The following is a 19015-nucleotide window of genomic DNA, read 5'->3' on the forward strand; positions in this document are numbered from 1 at the left end:
GCCAGAAAGCTGCCAGAGGACATCAGTGGACAGTCAAAAAACCTTTGATCTGCATTCTCTATTTCAGTTTGGTTTGGAAAACAATTATGGACGAAGGGGTGAAAAATAACAACGAAATGCTGTTTCTGGCTCAATTCAGATGCAAGAGAGACATCATTTGTTTCTTCTTTGTGTGTTTACAGTTTGCAGATGTATTTTTGTGGTGGATGTGCTGGCACTGTAGCACTGTGCTTTAACTGATTTCAACTGAAACCCAAAATACACATAATTGAATTTGTCCACCAGCTAAACACCATTTTTCCTCTTTAATGATAAAATATTACAGTCAGCATAGAGCAAGGTGGTCTAATTCTCTAAATGGAACCAAATACCTAATTATGAGAAGGAAACTTCTCCATGGGCTGCTATTGTCACAACAACTGCGTCAGTGGTTTTTATTTTTCCCATCCTGCCTCTGTCCCTGCCTTCAGTCACACTCTCACACACTCTCCAGGCCTCTGCATTTCCATGCAACTCTCCATTTACACCTTTCCCAGTCACCTGGTTCCCAAACCCACCTGCCCACCTGAGTCTCATGCTTATCCTGCTGTTTGCAGTCTACACGAGTCAAGGGCTTTGGTCAAGATTTAGTTTGTCATTTTCTGCTGTATTTGCATACACAAAAAAACCAAATGCTGCTCCTCCCAGCCCACAACAGTGCAACAACAAAAAGGATAAAGATATACTGTATACTGTCCCTGCCTCACACACTCTCCAGGCCTCTGCATTTCCATGCAACTCTACAGCCGTCATCTTCTATTTTACAACACCATCTACAGTTGCCCATCCCTGCTCCACTTGATAGCTGAAATTAGTCTTATCTAAATATGAGCCTATTGTTAATCAGCAGTAAACAGCACATGCCCCAATAAGACGTGCACATAAATAGCCCTGTGTGGGTCACATCGAATCATATTCATCAGCACAGCGCAGAGAGCGGCTTTTCATCTTCCTCTGAATTCATTTTGCATGTCAAGGTATGTGATTGTAGCTGAATAGCCATGCTCTCAAATACACAATTTAGAGGTTTACTTCATTTTTGTGTGTATTGTTGGTTACATATAATTACTTAATATCCTTAATAAACATGGTTCAGTTCTGCTGTTGCTGCTCTTCCTGGGGATGTGTTCAGTTTACACCTATCGTAAGTATAATCTGGCTATGTCTGTGATATCTGTGTTATAAAACATTAACAAAAACATTCTTGTGCCCTAAAATGGATGATTAGTTGTATAAAGAATAAAAAGATAGCAGAGTGATAATAATGATTAATGCAGCTTGGATGTGTTATGGGTCGGTGTATCATCCGTTCATCAATCTCACCAATAAAAAACAAAAAAATGAATCACTTGGCTACTTTGTTTTATATAACACCCATTAGCTGCATTAGCAAACAGCCCATTTACACATCCTGTCAACAAAAAAACAACATTAGCATTCATTTGAAGTCATGTATCCTGCAGGATGAATGTGAATCCAACATTCAATCTCCTTTTAGCTCTAGTTTGGTGTCCATGACTCCTGAGAAAAATATTTGTTCTATAGCTACTAGATACTACATGAAGAGCTGAATTTGTCATACTTCCTCCAATTCATGATATTATGTCTGCTGCAAAACATGAAACTTTTATGCTTGATTTCACATAATTCTTGTTTTTCTGTTTTTAATGTATGGGTTTGGCACCTGGATATTGGCTCTGGCAATTCCCACCTTTTAATCTTTTGTCCAATATATTTGAACTCCAGACAGTGGATTAAACAAGTGTTAATTTACAAGTGTTTAATTTATTAATGTCTATGTTTCAATGTTGGCCATTATCAGTTAAATAATTATGTTTTATGATGTGACAACGCTGTGGTTAAGGTCTGGTTAGGTTTAGGCACAAAAACCACTTGTTAGGGACTTGTTAAAGATCATGATTTGGGTTAAAAAGAGAAAAAAAAAAAACAGCTGCAAATGTCCCAACATCTCACTGAAAACACCCAGTCTTATTGGTTGAAACAGGAAGCAGGCATTGGTGTCAAGTTTCTAACCATGCTCTCTGCTGATCTCCAACTTTCTTCCATCTAACTAACTTTCCTGCCATCCACCGACCCCCCCTCCTCCTCCTAATAAGAAAGTCAACTCATATAGATCTCATGTGAACTAGGTCACTTTAGAAATGTTGATATGATACATATTCTAGAAATGTTGATATACTACATATTACACGTGTTGAAACATAGAGATTCAACGTATTTTGCAGAAACGTACAATGCCAACGTTTTATTCGGGCAACTAGGCTGCTCTATTCCCTGCCATTCATCACCTGACCACCTGACATTCCCATCTTTCCCAATCACCTCTTCAATCACCCTGTACTTGCAACAGTCATCACCTGATTATCTGCCAGCACAGATGCTCTTCATTTTCCCGATCACTCCATTATCACTCCATTGTGTAAATATACCTGCCCATTTATTATTGTTCTCTGCCAGATTTCCAATGTTGCTGTGTGCCCTTGCACTCAGCCACCGACCACCTGGATCCTGTATAGCGAGGCTAGGCAAGTTTATTCAAGGTGCTTTACATAATGCATTAAAATATTAATGCAATGACTAAATAAAACTGAGAAAAAGGCTGTAGATTCCCCTATCGCTCTAGAGGGGGAAATCCTACAACAACCAGAATGCATTGCAAGTGGTTCTGTCCAAGGCCACTGATGGTGTGTTTATGGAAAGCAGGTGGCGAATATGTTTCCTACTAGAGCAGCTGGTTGGCAGAGACAAAGTTAACATTGAACAGCATTATATCTCTTTACAAAGGCTTATTTTCATTTACAAAAGGTTTTACCTCATTGAGTCCAGTTATATCATCCTGGTATGCAAGGATCATAAAACAGATGGTGCGCTGGAGTTACTTATGTGGCTCATTGCAAACTTACAGAGAGCTGCACACAAGCCAGAAAGCTGCCAGAGGACATCGATGGACGGTCAAAAAACCTTTGATCTGCATTCTCTATTTCAGCTTGGTTTGGGAAACAATCATGGATGAAACGGTGAAAAACTACAACAAAATGATGTTTCTGGCTCAATTTAGACGCAAGAGTGATGTCATTTGTGTCTTCTTTGTGTGTTTACAGTTTGCAGCTGTATTTTTGTGGTGGATGTGCTGGTAATTTAGCAAATTGATTTAATTGATTTCAACTGAAACCCAAAATACACATAATTGAATTTGTCCATCAGCTAGATGCTATTTTTCCTCTTTCATAGAATATAACAGTCAGCACAGAGTAAGGTGGTCTAATTCTATAAATGGGACCAAAATACCTAATTATGAGAAGGAAACTTCTCCATGGGCTGCTATTGTCACAACAGCTGCGTCAGTGGGTTTTATTTTTCCCATCCTGCCTCTGTTCCTGCCTTCAGCCGCACTCTCCAGGCCTCTGCATTTTCATGCAACTCTCCATTTACACCTTTCCCAGTCACCTGGTTCCCAAACCCACCTGCCCACCTGAGTCTCATGCTTATCCTGCTGTATACAGTCTACAGGAGTCAAGGGCTTTGGTCAAGCTTAAAGTCATTCAAGATTCAAGATTCAAGATTTAGTTTGTCATTTTCTGCTGTATTTGCATACACAAAAAAACCAAATGCTGCTCCTCCCAGCTCACAACAGTGCAACAACAGAAAGGATAAAGATATACTGTATATCTAAAAATTCCCTTTAAAAAATGATAAAAACATATAAATCCCAAGTAAAAAAAAACAAAAAAAACAAAAAAAGAACAAGCAGTTAGCAGCACAGTGCATCAAAGTGCATTTAGAGAGAAAAGTACATATCTCAGTTGGATGTAGACAGCTCTTGCATGTGAATGAGTGACCAGCAATGATGGAGGAGTTATATAATCCATTTTGCTGTCCAGAGAACATTAGAGAACATTAGGCAACATGATTGTTGGAACTACCGGTTTGTATGAGTTAACAATTAGCCTAGCTTGCATCCCTCCGTGCTTGCCCTGCTTCCACATCCTGTCACTTCGCTTTCAATGTTTCCTCTCTGGTGCAGCTACAGGCAAGACTGTGGTCTCCTTTGGGTCCACTGGGCTTAGCAGACCAAGCACGCTCAGCTGATTAAGCTCCCAGACAGTATTTCTCGTAGCAAAAGTCTTTGTTATGAATGTCCAAAAGAAACTGACGATCATTGACATATGTCCCTTGCACTCCACATGATGACACAGACATAGACATAGACATGGACAAAGACACTGCAAAATCGGAACTAGGAGAGGCTGCCGCAAACGATGGTTGCGCCGCCATCACACCAGTTCATAGAGAGGGAGAGAATACCACTGACAAGGACCCCTTAATTTGTTTTCTTGTCTTTACAAAATAACTCTTAGTTTAGCTTCTGCAGTGCAGTTTCTCCTTTTGAATGTTGGTAACAGTGGCAGGTAGCAGTTAGCAGTTGACAGCTAGCTAGTTGTTTGTTGTTGATTTAAAAAATATATCCAAAGATGATAGTTCCTCTTCTGTTTTTGCTGATTAATGCTGTTACCTTTTCTTTAGAGTCTTTTCTGAACATTATTTGCCCTACTTTTTAGGTCCAAGTTTGAGATGTATTCAAGAGCCCATCTCTGGTGCAGCCACTGTCTCTCATAGAACACAAAGTTAACACACCTCACACTTTCTCCTGTATCTTTAATATTGACATACAAAACTTCAAACAAAATCAATGGAACTACAGCTGTCATCCTCTATTTTACAACACCATCTACAGTTGCCCATCCCTGCTCCACTTGATAGCCGAAATTATTCTTATCTAGATAAAAGACTGTTGTATATCAGCAATAAACAGCACATGTCACCATAAGACGTGCACATAAATATCCCTGTGTGGTTCACATCAAATCATATTCATCAGCACAGCGCAGACAGCGGCTTTTCATCTTCCTCATGTCAAGGTATGTGGTTGTAGCTGAATAGCCATGCTCTCAAATACACAGTTTCGAGGGTTATTTCATGTGTATGTGTACTGTCGGTTAATATAATTACTTAATATCCATCAGTCATTCATTTTAGAGAAGTAATTTCATTTTTATTTACTTTGGATATCCAAATCCTGGAACAAAGCATTAGATTGTTGGTCAGGGATAAACTTCATACATTAATAATGATGACAAAATAAATTTCTTCAGTGTAATTCTATTATTGACTCTGTAATCCGTCTCAACCAGAACAATGGAGCACGGTTCAGTTCTGCTGTTGCTGCTCTTCCTGGGGACATGTTCGGCTTCCACCTACAGTAAGTATGATCTGGCTATGTCTGTGATATCTGTGTTATAAGACATTAACAAATATAATTGCCAAATAATCCTGGTGCCCTAAAATGGATAATTAGTTATATGTAAACAATAAAAAGATAGTAGTGGAGTAGTAATAAAGATTCATGTGGCTTGGATGTGTTAAGTGGAATTGTTTCAAAATTTTGTTAATAACACTGTGCACAAGTTTCTTTTCTTTGTTTTTTTTTTATGGAGAAGTGGTTATGTTTATGTCACTTAGAGATGATTAGTTTTATGTTTAATACAAATCAAACAGAATATGTTTTATTTAGTTATTTGTGTAATGCAGTGAAAGGTGACCCTTGTTGGTCATAGGAGTAGACTCTACTATATTTTATGCATTTAATGTCTAATTTGCAGAAATGATGGCCTGCACATCTGCAGAGTTGTCTTAAATTTTCAGAAATATTTCTTAAAAACTGAGTGACTTTTTTCAACGCATATTCTATGGAAAGAAAGTAACTATTAGTGTCATTTTCGGCCACAGCAGGAAGCTGTTTTCACAGAAAAAACTCGAAAAACCCACTGTACACTACCTGCTCAGCACCAAACGGCAAAAAGACTGGTGAACATAGTAGGGCATTTAGCAGCTAAAGAGCTAGATATAACATAGCAAAAAGAATGAATATTGGCCTTACACCAGGTGGACAGAAACAAGACTCCAAATAAATGATAATGTAGCTCCGTAAAACAGCTCTTCACAAACAAGTTCTCCATATCAACTTAAAGATGATGATAAGTCATTGTTGTGTTCACAATTTGTCACCACTGCCCACACAATTTCATTTTTCATTGCAACGATTGCAAGGTAAACAGCAGAATTACAGCATCAGTCTGGCCCAAAGTGGTGGACCAAATGTCCCTATGACCACGCTGCTGACGTGGCTGAAGACAAAGCATCCAAATCACACTAATGCAGATCACAGGATGGGCACACATAGGTTTTCAGGTGTGATATAAATCCCTCCACAGGGATAATCAACATTAAGCTTTGGAAAAAACAAGTGTGTATTTCTTTCACAGAAAACGTGGCCTTGCGTGGCAAAGCAACTCAGTCACACCGTGCTGATGGAAATGAGGGTATTTTGGGTGCTGCTTACAACGCCATTGATGGAAACCGTGAATCTAGATTCTCAGCCGGTTCATGCAGCATCACTGCAAAACAGAACAACCCCTGGTGGAGGTTGGACCTGCTGGAGTCCTACATGATCACCTCTGTCATCATCACCAACAGAGGAGACTGCTGTGAAGACAGGATCAATGGGGCAGAGATTCGTATCGGAAAGAATTTACATTACAATGGTGCCACAGACACAGTGTAAGTGAACATACAGTAATTACTCATTAGATGCAGGACTTCTCCCTGGAAATCATTAAACAGATGTTTTAAACCACCCAGATCCTTATGTAGCCCTCCTACCCTTTATATATGTAGATGGGGCCCTGAGTTCTTCATCCCAATTAACTTTGATATGGTAACTCTGATTAACTTAATGTTATTTATATTAGTTCACTTTAGAAACCTTATACCTCCAGGATATAACTAAATATTGTGAGACCACAATATACCAAATAATTGAGTATATTGGCCTTTTAACACAGTATAGAAGGACTGCAGTCTAATGTATGTATATGTCCTTCATCCTCTGAAATAATAAACACACCTAGACAGCATTTTAAAAATAAAAGAAGTAATTTCTTACTTTAATTGTAATGCAAATAAAATTCTATATTTTCACTTCAAAGGACATCACACTGTTTTCTTGTTAGTAGTCCTTATTTCAAGGCGAGAAAATCAGTCAGAATACTAAATCTCCCACCGTACCTGTGAAACCCTTTTCTGCCATCAGCTGTTTGTTGTTAAGCTGGACAACATGATGCTTAGTAATGCAGGCAGCAGAAATCCTAAGACAAGTTAACTATATTTAACTTATAACAAAAAACATTAATAATAAAAGTGAATGAATGATTTTTTTCTAATACATTAAATAACTGTTAAACTACCTCAGCTATAAAATGAATTCATGCACTGTTTCCTCTCTCTCTTTTAGGGTCGCTGTGATATCTAGTATCGCAGCAGGCAGGTCTCATATAATAACTCTTGAAAAACACGTGGAGGGACGTTATGTGACTGTGTTTTTACCTGGTTCAGGAAAGATACTCACACTCTGTGAAGTGGAAGTCTACGGGTACCGTGCCCCAACTGGTGAGAATTGAATATGTGGCTAAAGCCACACAAATTTAATTTGCTAGGTGATGCTGGCGCCTCATTTCCTATAGAGCCGCAGTCACAGCAGAATTTGAACAGCATTCATTTGAATGAAGAAAATGAGCAAAATGTATTTCCTTCCTGCTGAAAATAAATCTCTGCTTTGTAAAGTGGTATCTTTTTGAAGTGAGGCCCCATTTACACCTGGTATTAGCATGTGTTCTGAATCTGGATACATTATGTGGATAATGACGTCCAATCAATGGGTCTTTGCATTTACACCTAGTTTTAAAATGTGTTCTCCTTTTTTTAGCTGTTCCTGCCTTTTGATATGTAAATTAATATGTACATTTTCTAGGTGGAGCTGATGGACTCGTCAGCAAACATATCGCGTCCCAGGTCAAACAAACTGCAAAAGAGATATCATTTGCTTTTTTGTAAGGGAGGACTTCTAGTTACATCTTCTTGTAGCTTTTACAAGCCCGCTTTGGCTGGCAGTAAGAGTTAGGTGGCCTTTAAACTTAATGAGATGATTTTTTTTTCATGAATGTGGTCACACTGTACAGATATGGATTGCATTTACACCTGGTTGAGATCCAAGAACAATGTGAGCCCGACCACCTCCAAATATTATCTGGCCAATCCGATCGCATTCCAATCACAGTGCATTGTGAGTGCTTTTACACCTGCATTAACATGCATTATTCTTTATTCAGATAACATATCCAGATACAGATCGCATGTTAATGCCAGGTGTAAACGGGGTATAAATGTGTCTTAACTCAAACATGCAATTAATACATGGCGTCCATTCATGACAGTAGTTTCCTTTGCCTGGGATGCAGATGATTGTTGACAAGTCCGCCAGATGTGCCTAGCTAATTTGCATATTGAAATGTGATCATAATGCTGGCACAACTAAGAAAACAAGAACACATTTTAATACCAAGTGTAAATGCAAAAACCCATGAATTGAATGTCTTTATTCAGATAATGCATCCAGATTCAGAACACGTTAATACCAGGTGTAAATGGGACCATAGTGAGACTCAGAAGTATCTGGTTAACTGGTTTATTTAGAGTTAACATCTTTAAAATTATTCATAGGAGACAAGAACTGATATATCCTGTGAAGAAACAATTTCTGAAGAGTTACTGGGATACTGGATAGTTGCTGAAAAAGATTTGAAAATGTGTTGAATAATAATAAGAAAAATACTTTGTATTCTGATGCACAACATAAAATCTGGCACATTTTCTACTGCCAACTGCTGGTGCATCCTTCAATTTTTGCGACAAGCATCTGCACAACTATACATAAATGCTCCATATTTCAGTGCAGTTTCTCACCACTGGAAAGTACAACAATGTGCAAATAATTGTGACTTTCAGGTTCAAGACATCCACAAATTGGGACCACTTTGTTCTAGAGATAGCAAGGAAAACTATGTATCAGTGCTGATGTTTGCAAATGTGTCCTTTTGTACAGGAGAGAACCTGGCACTTCAAGGAAAAGCCTCACAGTCATCATTGTATTCATATCTTGGCGATGCATATAATGCTATAGATGGGAATCGTGACAGCACTTATGCAGATGGCTCCTGCTCTTGTACATCATACATAGCCAGTCCCTGGTGGCGAGTGGACCTGCAGAAAACACATAAAGTGTTTTCTGTTAAGATAACCAACGAAAATATATACCCACATCGACTTGATGGAGCTGAGATCCATGTTGGAGATTCTACTGTGAACAATGGCAAGAGCAATACCAGGTAGTTTACAGTCCATTAATTAAAATACTACTATGACTAAAAGTTGGTTATGAATGGATATTTGTCATTAAGTTTTTAACAGTAACTTATGTTTATATTAACCTTTAAAACCAAAATGAATAGGTCTATCCATTTATTAAAGTGATCATTCAATAAGTTATCAAACTAATTTCTTTTTCTCCTAGGTGTGCTGTGATCACACACATCCCTGCAGGTTTTACCCACACATTCGACTGTAACGGGATGGACGGCCGCTATGTTAGCATAGTCATTCCTGGAAGAAGCGATTACCTGCACCTGTGTGAGGTGGAGGTGTATGGCTCTAGACTGGATTAGATCTGACGAGGTTCAAAATGTACAACAATGACAATTTACATAGCTGGTATTTAGCTGATGCTCTTTTATAGATTCTGGTTGCAATCATAGCTTAAGCTTCACTTATGACATTAACATTATTAGAGACAACATATAGTTAGATCACATTAAAGCTGCATTAATAAATGTTTGACCACTAGGAGGCAGAATAATTCCAAAGCAAGCTGACAACATCATCTAGCTGAATAAAATTGTTGTGGCTATTATGTTAGCAAACAGTTGCCCATTTACACATCCTGTCAACACAAAACCAACATTAGCATTCATTTGGAGTCATGTATCTGCCTGCAGGATGAATGTGAATCCAATATTCAATCTCCTTTTTAGCTCTAGTTTGGTGTCCATGACTCCTGAAAAAACACATTTGTTCTATAGCTACTAGATACTAGATGAAGAGCTGAATTTGTCATACTTCCTCCAATTCATGATATTATGTCTGCTGCAAAACATGAACCTTTTGCTATTGATGTCATTTCTTGTTTTTCTGTTTTTAATGTATGGGTTTGGAACCTGGACATTGTCTCTGACAATTCCCACCTTTTAATCTATTATCCAATATATTTGAACTGTTCAACTTCTACCCAATAACAACTGTACACCTATCCTACGGTGACTACATATGTGTGTTTGCCTTATGCCTTTGTCCTCTTCGATTCTGATGTAGACACTGTACTGTTGAGATATTAGTCTGCTTGCATTATTAAAGGCTGCATATCAATCAGTGTGGTCCTGTCTTTTCTCTCTGAAGTGTGCTGTGGGTTTATCAGAGCCTTTTGAGTAGTGAGACTAAACCATACAAATGTGTAAAACCAAAACAAGAAGCAAAACAGGCTAAAAGGCTCTGTTAGCGATAATTATGCGTTTGTCACTATGAGTGACACTTTTCACATAAGCTCAAACATCCAAGTGAAGTAACAATAGACAAAACACGTTTTTGAATGGAGGGGGACTTTAACTTGACCCCAAACTTTCCCTAAACCAACCAGTTATCTCTGCTACGCCTAACCAAAATCCAACCCCAACCTTACCCCAACCGCAGAGGGGGGTGCTACAGGAAACATATTTTAACAGGAGGAAATCACTATTCAAAGGTGGAACAGAATTTGAAACATGGTTTTGGTTTGTAGTTAAGCTCTCAGTCAACAGTCAACATACCTTTTATCTGCAAGTAGTCTCATGTTAAAGCTGATAGCATACAGTGGATCAAACAAGTGTTAATTTATGCTTAAGGACTGTTGGTGATAAATGTAGTGTATAAAAGTTTAAAGATCCCCCATACATCTTTTAAGATGTATTAAAAGACTGGTTTGAATGATAATGTGTCTGATGTGGCTTTTCCACAAAGAAGTTCAATTACCTAATTAGAAATTAGACATCTCTTTCTCCATTTTTGAAAAATCCATAATCTATGAATGTTCAAATACTTTCATTTCAAAAGTTGAACTGCAGGACACAAGAGCAAATAGCTCCAAACTAGTTGAAACACAAATCATATTTGTTGTTACACATGTTAAAGTTTTCGTTGAGCACAGAGAAACTTTCCCGTTTCAGCAGATGAATGTGAAAACAAACAGTGAAGCGCAAACATCCAACTAATGGAACAAGAAAAACACATTTTTGATTTTGGAGGGGGACTTTAAAGAGGAATTTCACTGCTGTACATTTGATAATTTCTTAAATCTAAGTCCCCTATGTAGTAGAAATGTGCAATTATTTTTGAAATTGGTGCCCTATGAAAAGTCCAGTCAAGTTGCAACTACTACTCAAATTCATGTCAAATGTCAGGTGTGCAGAATTACATTATTTTGTGTAGCCTAAACCAAAGTCATGTTATTCAAATGTTGATGCAGTTGTAGGCAGCATTTTTGCATGTTTCCAAGCCTCAGGTAATTTATTTTTATTCCAAGATTATGCTGAATTACAGCTGAAAGTCCAACTTGCTCTTTAAGCAGTACTTTATTCTCTGACACACTGGGGCCAATAAGAAAAGTACAGAATTTGACCAGCCTTCTCCTTTAAAAGGACTCCTCTAAACCAGCAAACAATGCTGGATTGAACCTTCAAGAACAGCACATATGTTACTGCTGTTTGCAGTCTGCATGAGTCGAGGGCTTTAGATAAACTTTGAATGGATCTAATACACCTCACACTTTCTCCATAGACTGCTGTTATCACAACAGCTGTCTCTGTAGTATTTATTTTTTTCCATCCTGCTTCTGTCCCTGCTTTCAGCCAAACTTCCAAACTGAGAAAAAGGCTGTAGATTCCCCTATCGCTCTAGAGGAGGAAATCCTACAACAAGGAGAATGCATTGCAAGTGGTTCTGTCCAAGGCCACTGATGGTCTTTTTACGGAAAGCAGGTGGCGAATATGTTTCCTAGTAGAGCAGCTGGTTGGCAGAGACAAAGTTAACATTGAACAGCATGATATCTTTTTACAAAGACTTATTGCCATTTATGAAAGGTTGTGCCTCATCGAGTCCCATAATATCATACTGGTATGCAAGGATCATAAAACAAATGGTGCGCTGGAGTTACTTATGTGGCTCATTGCAATCTTACAGAGAGCTGCACACAAGCCAGAAAGCTGCCAGAGGACATCGATGGACAGTCAAAAAACATTTGAGTCTGCATTCTCTATTTCAGCTTGGTTTGGGAAACAATCATGAACGAAGGGGTGAAACACTACAACGAAATGCTGTTTCTGGCTCAATTCAGATGCAAGAGCAACATAATTTGTTTCGTCTTTGCGTGTTTACAGATTGCAGCTGTATTTTTGTGGTAGATGTGATGGCAATTTAGCAAAGTGCTTTATTGATTTCAACTGAAACCCAAAATACACGTAATTGTCCACAAGCTAGACACCATTTTTCCTCTTTCATAGAATATAACAGTCAGCATATAGCAAGGTGGTCTAATTCTATAAATGGGACCGAATACCTAATAAGAGGAAGAAACCTTCTCCATGGGCTGCTATTGTCACAACAGCTGCGTCAGTGGTTTTTATTTTGTCCATCCTGCCTCTGTCCCTGCCTTCAGTCACACACTCACACACTCTCCAGGCCTCTGCATTTCCATGGAACTCTCCATTTACACCTTTCCCAGTCACCTGGTTCCCAAACCCACCTTGCCACCTGTGTCTCCTGCTTATCCTGCTGTTTGCAGTCAACATGAGTCAAGGGCTTTGGCCAAGCTTTAATTTACTGAACGCACCTCACACTTTCTCCATGGTCTGCTATATTGTGTCATATGTTGTCCTGTGCCCTGTTTTTATGGCTGCATGCCTTTATGAACGCACTACAATTTGATGCAGTATTCAATGTTTAATATTGACATACAGAACTTCAAACAGGATCAATGGAACTACAGCTGTCATCTTCTATTTTACAACACCATCTACAGTTGCCCATCCCTGCTCCACTTGATAGCTGGAATTAGTCTTATCTAAATATAAGACTGTTGTATATCAGCAATAAACAGCACATGCCATGATAAGAAGAGCACATTAATATCCCTGTGTAGTCCACATTGAATCATATTCATCAGCACAGCACAGAGAGCGGCTTCTCATCTTCCTCAGAGTTCATTTTGCATGTCAAGGTATGTGGTTGTAACTGAATAGCCATGCTCTCAAATACACAGTTTGGAGGGTTATTTCATTTTTGTGTATATTGATGGTTACATATAATTACTTAATATCCCTAATATTCATTTTAATATTCATTTCATTTTTATGCACTTTGGATATCCAAGTTCTGGAACAAAGCATTAGATTGTTGGTCAGGGATAAACTTCATACATTAATAATGAAGACAATATAAATTTCTTCAGTGTAATTCTATTATTGACTCTGTAATCTGTCTCAGCCAGAACAATGAAACACGGTTTAGCTCTGCTGTTGCTGCTCTTCGTGGGGACGTGCTCGGCTTCTACCTACAGTAAGTATGATCTGGCTATGTCAGTGATATCTGTGTTATAAGACATTATCAAGTACAATTGCCAAAAAATTCCAGTGCCCTAAAATGGATAATTAGTTATATGTAAACAATAAAAAGATGGTGGACTGATAATAAAGATTCATTGATGTGTTAAGTAGAATTGTTCAAAATTTTGTTAATAACACTGTGCACAAGTTTGATTTTTTTTGTGGAAAAGTGGTTATGTTTATGTCACTTAGAGATGGTTAGTTTCATGTATAATACAAATCAAACAGAATATGTTATGTTTAGTTATTTGTGTAATGCAGTGAAAGGTAACAAACCCATATTGGACATATGACCCTCTTTGTATTTGTTGCAGTAGACTCAACTACTTTTTTATGTATTTAATTTAAGAGTTGTCTACAACAATTTTCAGCAACATTTTTTAACGACTGAGTGATTTTTTTTCTAAGTTAATGCATATGCTATGAAAAGAATGTAACTCTTAGACAACTTATTGGCTGATATTTCTTTCACAGAAAATGTGGCCTTGAATGGCAAAGCAACTCAGTCATACCGCCTCCAGGGATCTCAGGCTTATCTTGGGGCTGCTGAAAACGCCATTGATGGAAACCGTGAATCTAATTTCTTGGCCGGTTCATGCAGCCACTCCAACCCACAGACCAACCCCTGGTGGAGGTTGGACCTGATGGAGTCCTATGTGGTCACTGCTATCGTCATCACCAACAGAGGAGACTGCTGTGCAGACAGGATCAATGGGGCAGAGATTCACATCGGAAACTCTTTACGAGACAATGGTATTGCAAACCCAGTGTAAGTGAACATACAGTACTTACTCCTTAGATACAGGACTTCTCCCTGGAAATCATTAAACAGATGTTTATGTATATCCTTATGTAGCCCTCCTACCCTTTATATATGTAGATGGGGCCCTGAGTTCTTTATCCCAAACAACTTTGATATGGTAACTCTGATTAACTTAATGTTGTTTACATTGGTTCACTTTAGAAACCTTATACCTCCCAGATATAACTAAATATTGTGAGACCACAATATACCAAATAATGGAGTGTACTAGCCCTTTAACACAGTATAGAAGGACTGCAGTCTAATGTATGTATATGTCCTTTAACCTCTGAAATAATAAACACACCCAGACACCGTTTTAAAATTAAAAGAAGTCATTTTTTACTTTAATTGTAATGCAAAAATTAAGAAAAAATATCAACTTAAACCTTAAGTTTAAGGAAACCCTGAGATCCAATGTGTTTAAGAGGTAGTCTTATCATTTTTATTTTTCTACAAACAGTAGTTTTGACTGAGCATTATATTCATTTATAGCTTAAACATTTTCAATATTCATAAATTTGCGAGTAATGCAATCAAACCTTTAACCAAGTCTAGTCACAAGCCTGTTACCTTTAAATTTATACCATGGCCGTGTAGAATTATCGATTCTCACTGATTCACCCCCATGCAGATTGTCTATGTGTGTGTGGTCAAACCAAATGTAAAAATCAGTCAGCTGTTTGTTGTTTAGAGGGATAACATGATGCGTAGTAATGCAGGCAGCAGAAATTCTAAGACAAGTGAACTATATTTAACTTATAATAAAAAACATTAATAATAAAAGTGAATGAATGACTTCATTTTTTTCTAATACATTAAATAACTGTTAAACTACCTCAGCTATAAAATGAATTCATGCACTGTTTCCTCTCTCTCTTTTAGGGTCGCTGTGATATCTAGTATCGCAGCAGGCAGGTCTCATATAATAACTCTTGAAAAACACGTGGAGGGACGTTATGTGACTGTGTTTTTACCTGGTTCAGGAAAGATGCTCACACTCTGTGAAGTGGAAGTCAACGGGTACCGTGCCCCAACTGGTGAGAATTGAATATGTGGCTGAAGCCACACAAATTTAATTTGCTAGATGATGCTGGCACCTCATTTTCTATAGAGCCGCAGTCACAGCAGAAGTTGAACAGCATTCATTTGAATGAAGAAAATGAGCAAAATGTATTCACTTCCTGATGCAAATAGATCTCATTATTTGGCATTGATGACATCCAATCAGTGGGTTATTGCATTTACACCTGGTTTTAAAATGTCTTCCTGTTTTTTCAGCTTTTCTTGCCTTGTGATTGGATCTTAATATGTAAATTTTCTAGGTGGAGCTGGCGGACTTGTCAGCAAAGAAACTGCTGCCACAAAGAGACATCATTTGCTTTTTTGCAAGGGACTTCTAATTACAGCTACTTGTAGCTTTTACAGAGCTTGCTTTAGCTGGCAGTAAGAGCTAGGTGACCTTTAAAATCAAGGGGATTTTTTTTTCATGAATGTGGTCACGCTGTACGGATATGGATTGTATTTACACCTGGCTGAGATCAGTGGGAGCCCGACCACCTCCAAATGTTATCTGGCCAATCTGATTGCATTCTAATCACAATACGTTCATTCTGAGTGCATTTACACCTGCATTAACATGCGTTTTTCTTTATTCAGATAACATATCCAGATACAGATCACATGTTAATACCAGGTGTAAATGGATTATAAATGTGTCTCAACTCGAACATGCAATTAATACATTTACAGCTACCACTAACATGCGATCTGTATCTCGATAAGGAAAACGCATGTTTAAGCAGAGCGCATTGTGATTGGAATGCGAACGGATCAGCAAGATAACATCTGGAGATTGTCAAGCTCATATTGTGATCAGATCTCAGCCAGGTGTAAATGCAATCTGTACATTATGAACAGTGATTTAGAAAAGAATGGCGTCTGTTTGTGGCCACAGTTTGCTTTACCTGGGATGCAGATGTTTGTTGACAAGTCTGCCAGACATGCCTAGCTAATTTTCATATTCAAATCTGATCATAACACACTGAGAAAATGAAAATGCATTTTAATACCGGGTGTAAATGCAAAAACCCATGAATTGAATGTCATTATTCCCTCCATGGATCCAGATTCAGAACACATGTTAATACCGGGTGTAAATGGGACCATATTGAGACTCAGAAGTATCTATACAGATTTGTAGGAGATAAGAATTGATAAATCCTGTGAAGAAACAATTTCTCAAGAGTTACTGAGATTCTTGATAGTTGCCGAAAAACATTTGTAAATGTGTTGAATAATAATAAGAAAAATAGACACTTTATGATACACAACATGAAATCTGGCACATTTTCTACTGCCAACTGCTGGTGCATCCTTCAATTTTTGCAACAAGCATCTGCACAACTATACATAAACGCTCCATATTTCAGTAGTTTCCCGCTACTGGAAAGGACACCAATGTGCAAATAGTTGTGACTTTCAGGTTCAAGACATCCACAAATTGGGGCCACTTTGTTCTACAGATAGCAAAGAAAACTATGTATCAGTGCTGATGTTTGTAAATGTGTCCTTTTGTACAGGAGAGAACCTGGCACTTCAAGGAAAAGCCTCACAGCCAACATTGTATTCACAACTTGGCGATGCATATAATGCTATAGATGGGAATCGTGACAGCAACTATGACTACGGCTCCTGCTCTTGTACATCATACATAGCCAGTCCCTGGTGGCGAGTGGACCTGCGGAAAACACATAAAGTGTTTTCTGTTAAGATAACCAACAGAAATGCATACGAACATCGACTTGATGGAGCTGAGATCCGCATTGGAGATTCTGCTGTGAACAATGGCAACAACAATCCCAGGTAGTTTAAAGTCCATTAATTAAAATACTACTATGACTAAAAGTTGGTCATTAATGGATATTTGTCATTACGTTTGTTAGCAGTAACTTATGTTTATATTAACCTTTAAAACCAAAATGAATAGGTCTATCCATTTATTAAAGTGATCATTCAATAAGTTATCAAAGTAATTTCTTTTTCTCCTAGGTGTGCTGTGATCACACACATCCCTGCAGGTTTTACCCACACATTCGACTGTAACGGGATGGACGGCCGCTATGTTAGCATAGTCATTCCTGGAAGAAGCGATTACCTGCACGTGTGTGAGGTGGAGGTGTATGGCTCTAGACTGGATTAGATCTGACGAGGTTCAAAATGTGTAACAATGACAATTTACATAGCTGGTATTTAGCTGATGCTCTTTTATAGATTCTGGTTGCAATCATAACTTAAGCTTCACTTATGACATTAACATTATTAGAGACAACATATAGTTAGAGCACATTAAACTGCATTAATAAATGTTTGACCACCAGGAGGCAGAGTAATTACCAAACAAGCTGACAACATCATCTAGCTGAATAAAACTGTTATGGCTAATATGTTAGCAAACAGTTGCCCATTTACACATCCTGTCAGCACAAAAACAACATTAGCATTCATTTGGAGTCATGTATCTGCCTGCAGGATGAATGTGAATCCAATATTCAATCTCCTTTTTAGCTCTAGTTTGGTGTCCATGACTCCTGAGAAAACATATTTGTTCTATAGCTACTAGATACTAGATGAAGAGCTGAACTTGTCATATGTTTGAATTTCTGTTCAGCCTTCTACCTAGTTGACTACATATGTGTTTGCCTTATGCCTTAATCCTCTTTGATTCTGATGTAGACACTGTAGTGTTGAAACATTAGTCTGCTTGCATTATTAAAGGTTGCATATCAATCAGTGTCGTCCTGTCTTTTCTCTCTGAAGTGTGCTGTGGGTTTATCAGAGCCTTTTGAGTAGCACAGAGACTACACCATGCAAATGTGTAAAACCAAAACAATAAGCAAAAGAGGCTAAAAGGCTCTGTTGGTGATAATTAAGAGTGACACTTTCACATTGCACATATCAATGTCATTCAGTGTATTATAAATATCAACAGTGGAGCTGGCTGTACAGGCTGTAGAGTTGTAGGCAGAAGGTGTGGACTGTTTTGACAAGATGAGGTCCCTCCCAGTCTTGCTATAATGACTATAGGACTATTATAATCCATGTAAACTGTCATCTGGAGTTTCACAGTAAAGCAAAACAGAACAAAACAAAACAATTTGCAGTGATTACAGCAGTCTCGTCGACAATAGAGCTCTACTCTTAGCAAAGTCTCTGATTGTATTCTAAAGAGTTCATGTGTTGACTGTTAATACAAGTGGTCACAGAAATAATTTGCTTCTGCACCATCTGTTGCTGCTTCTAAAACTGTTTTAACTCATCACTGGAGCTTTATTTCTCTCAATATGTTGTGTGTTTTTCTTTAATATTTATGACACTGTGTATTTGGGAAAGATTCGCCTTGTGTATATACTGAGAAGTAGCAACCCTTTTTAGTTTTCCACTCCAGAAAATATATTGTTTCATACTTGAAGTTGACCATATTTTCAATAAAAACAGAACTGGTATGCATGTA

The 19015-nt window shown here is 38.0% G+C and overlaps 2 protein-coding genes across 2 annotated transcripts; both read left to right on the plus strand.

Moving 5' to 3' along the window:
* The first annotated feature begins 4909 nt into the window (after positions 1-4909).
* On the plus strand, positions 4910-10434 carry LOC137190880 (uncharacterized). The gene is made up of 6 exons (XM_067600594.1): positions 4910-4979; positions 5253-5320; positions 6384-6678; positions 7412-7566; positions 9059-9341; positions 9527-10434. Exons 1-6 carry the CDS (start codon positions 4972-4974, stop codon positions 9675-9677), a joined length of 960 nt encoding a protein of 319 aa, XP_067456695.1. The 5' UTR covers positions 4910-4971; the 3' UTR covers positions 9678-10434.
* A 2787-nt stretch (positions 10435-13221) lies between these two features.
* On the plus strand, positions 13222-18291 carry LOC137190884 (uncharacterized). The gene is made up of 6 exons (XM_067600603.1): positions 13222-13315; positions 13582-13653; positions 14175-14469; positions 15388-15542; positions 17085-17367; positions 17554-18291. The coding sequence occupies exons 2-6, from the start codon at positions 13590-13592 to the stop codon at positions 17702-17704; spliced, it is 948 nt and encodes a 315-aa protein (XP_067456704.1). The 5' UTR covers positions 13222-13315; positions 13582-13589; the 3' UTR covers positions 17705-18291.
* Positions 18292-19015: the final 724 nt, after the last annotated feature.

Source organism: Thunnus thynnus, chromosome 10 (genome assembly GCF_963924715.1).
Source record: "Thunnus thynnus chromosome 10, fThuThy2.1, whole genome shotgun sequence".
Taxonomy (NCBI): domain Eukaryota; kingdom Metazoa; phylum Chordata; class Actinopteri; order Scombriformes; family Scombridae; genus Thunnus; species Thunnus thynnus.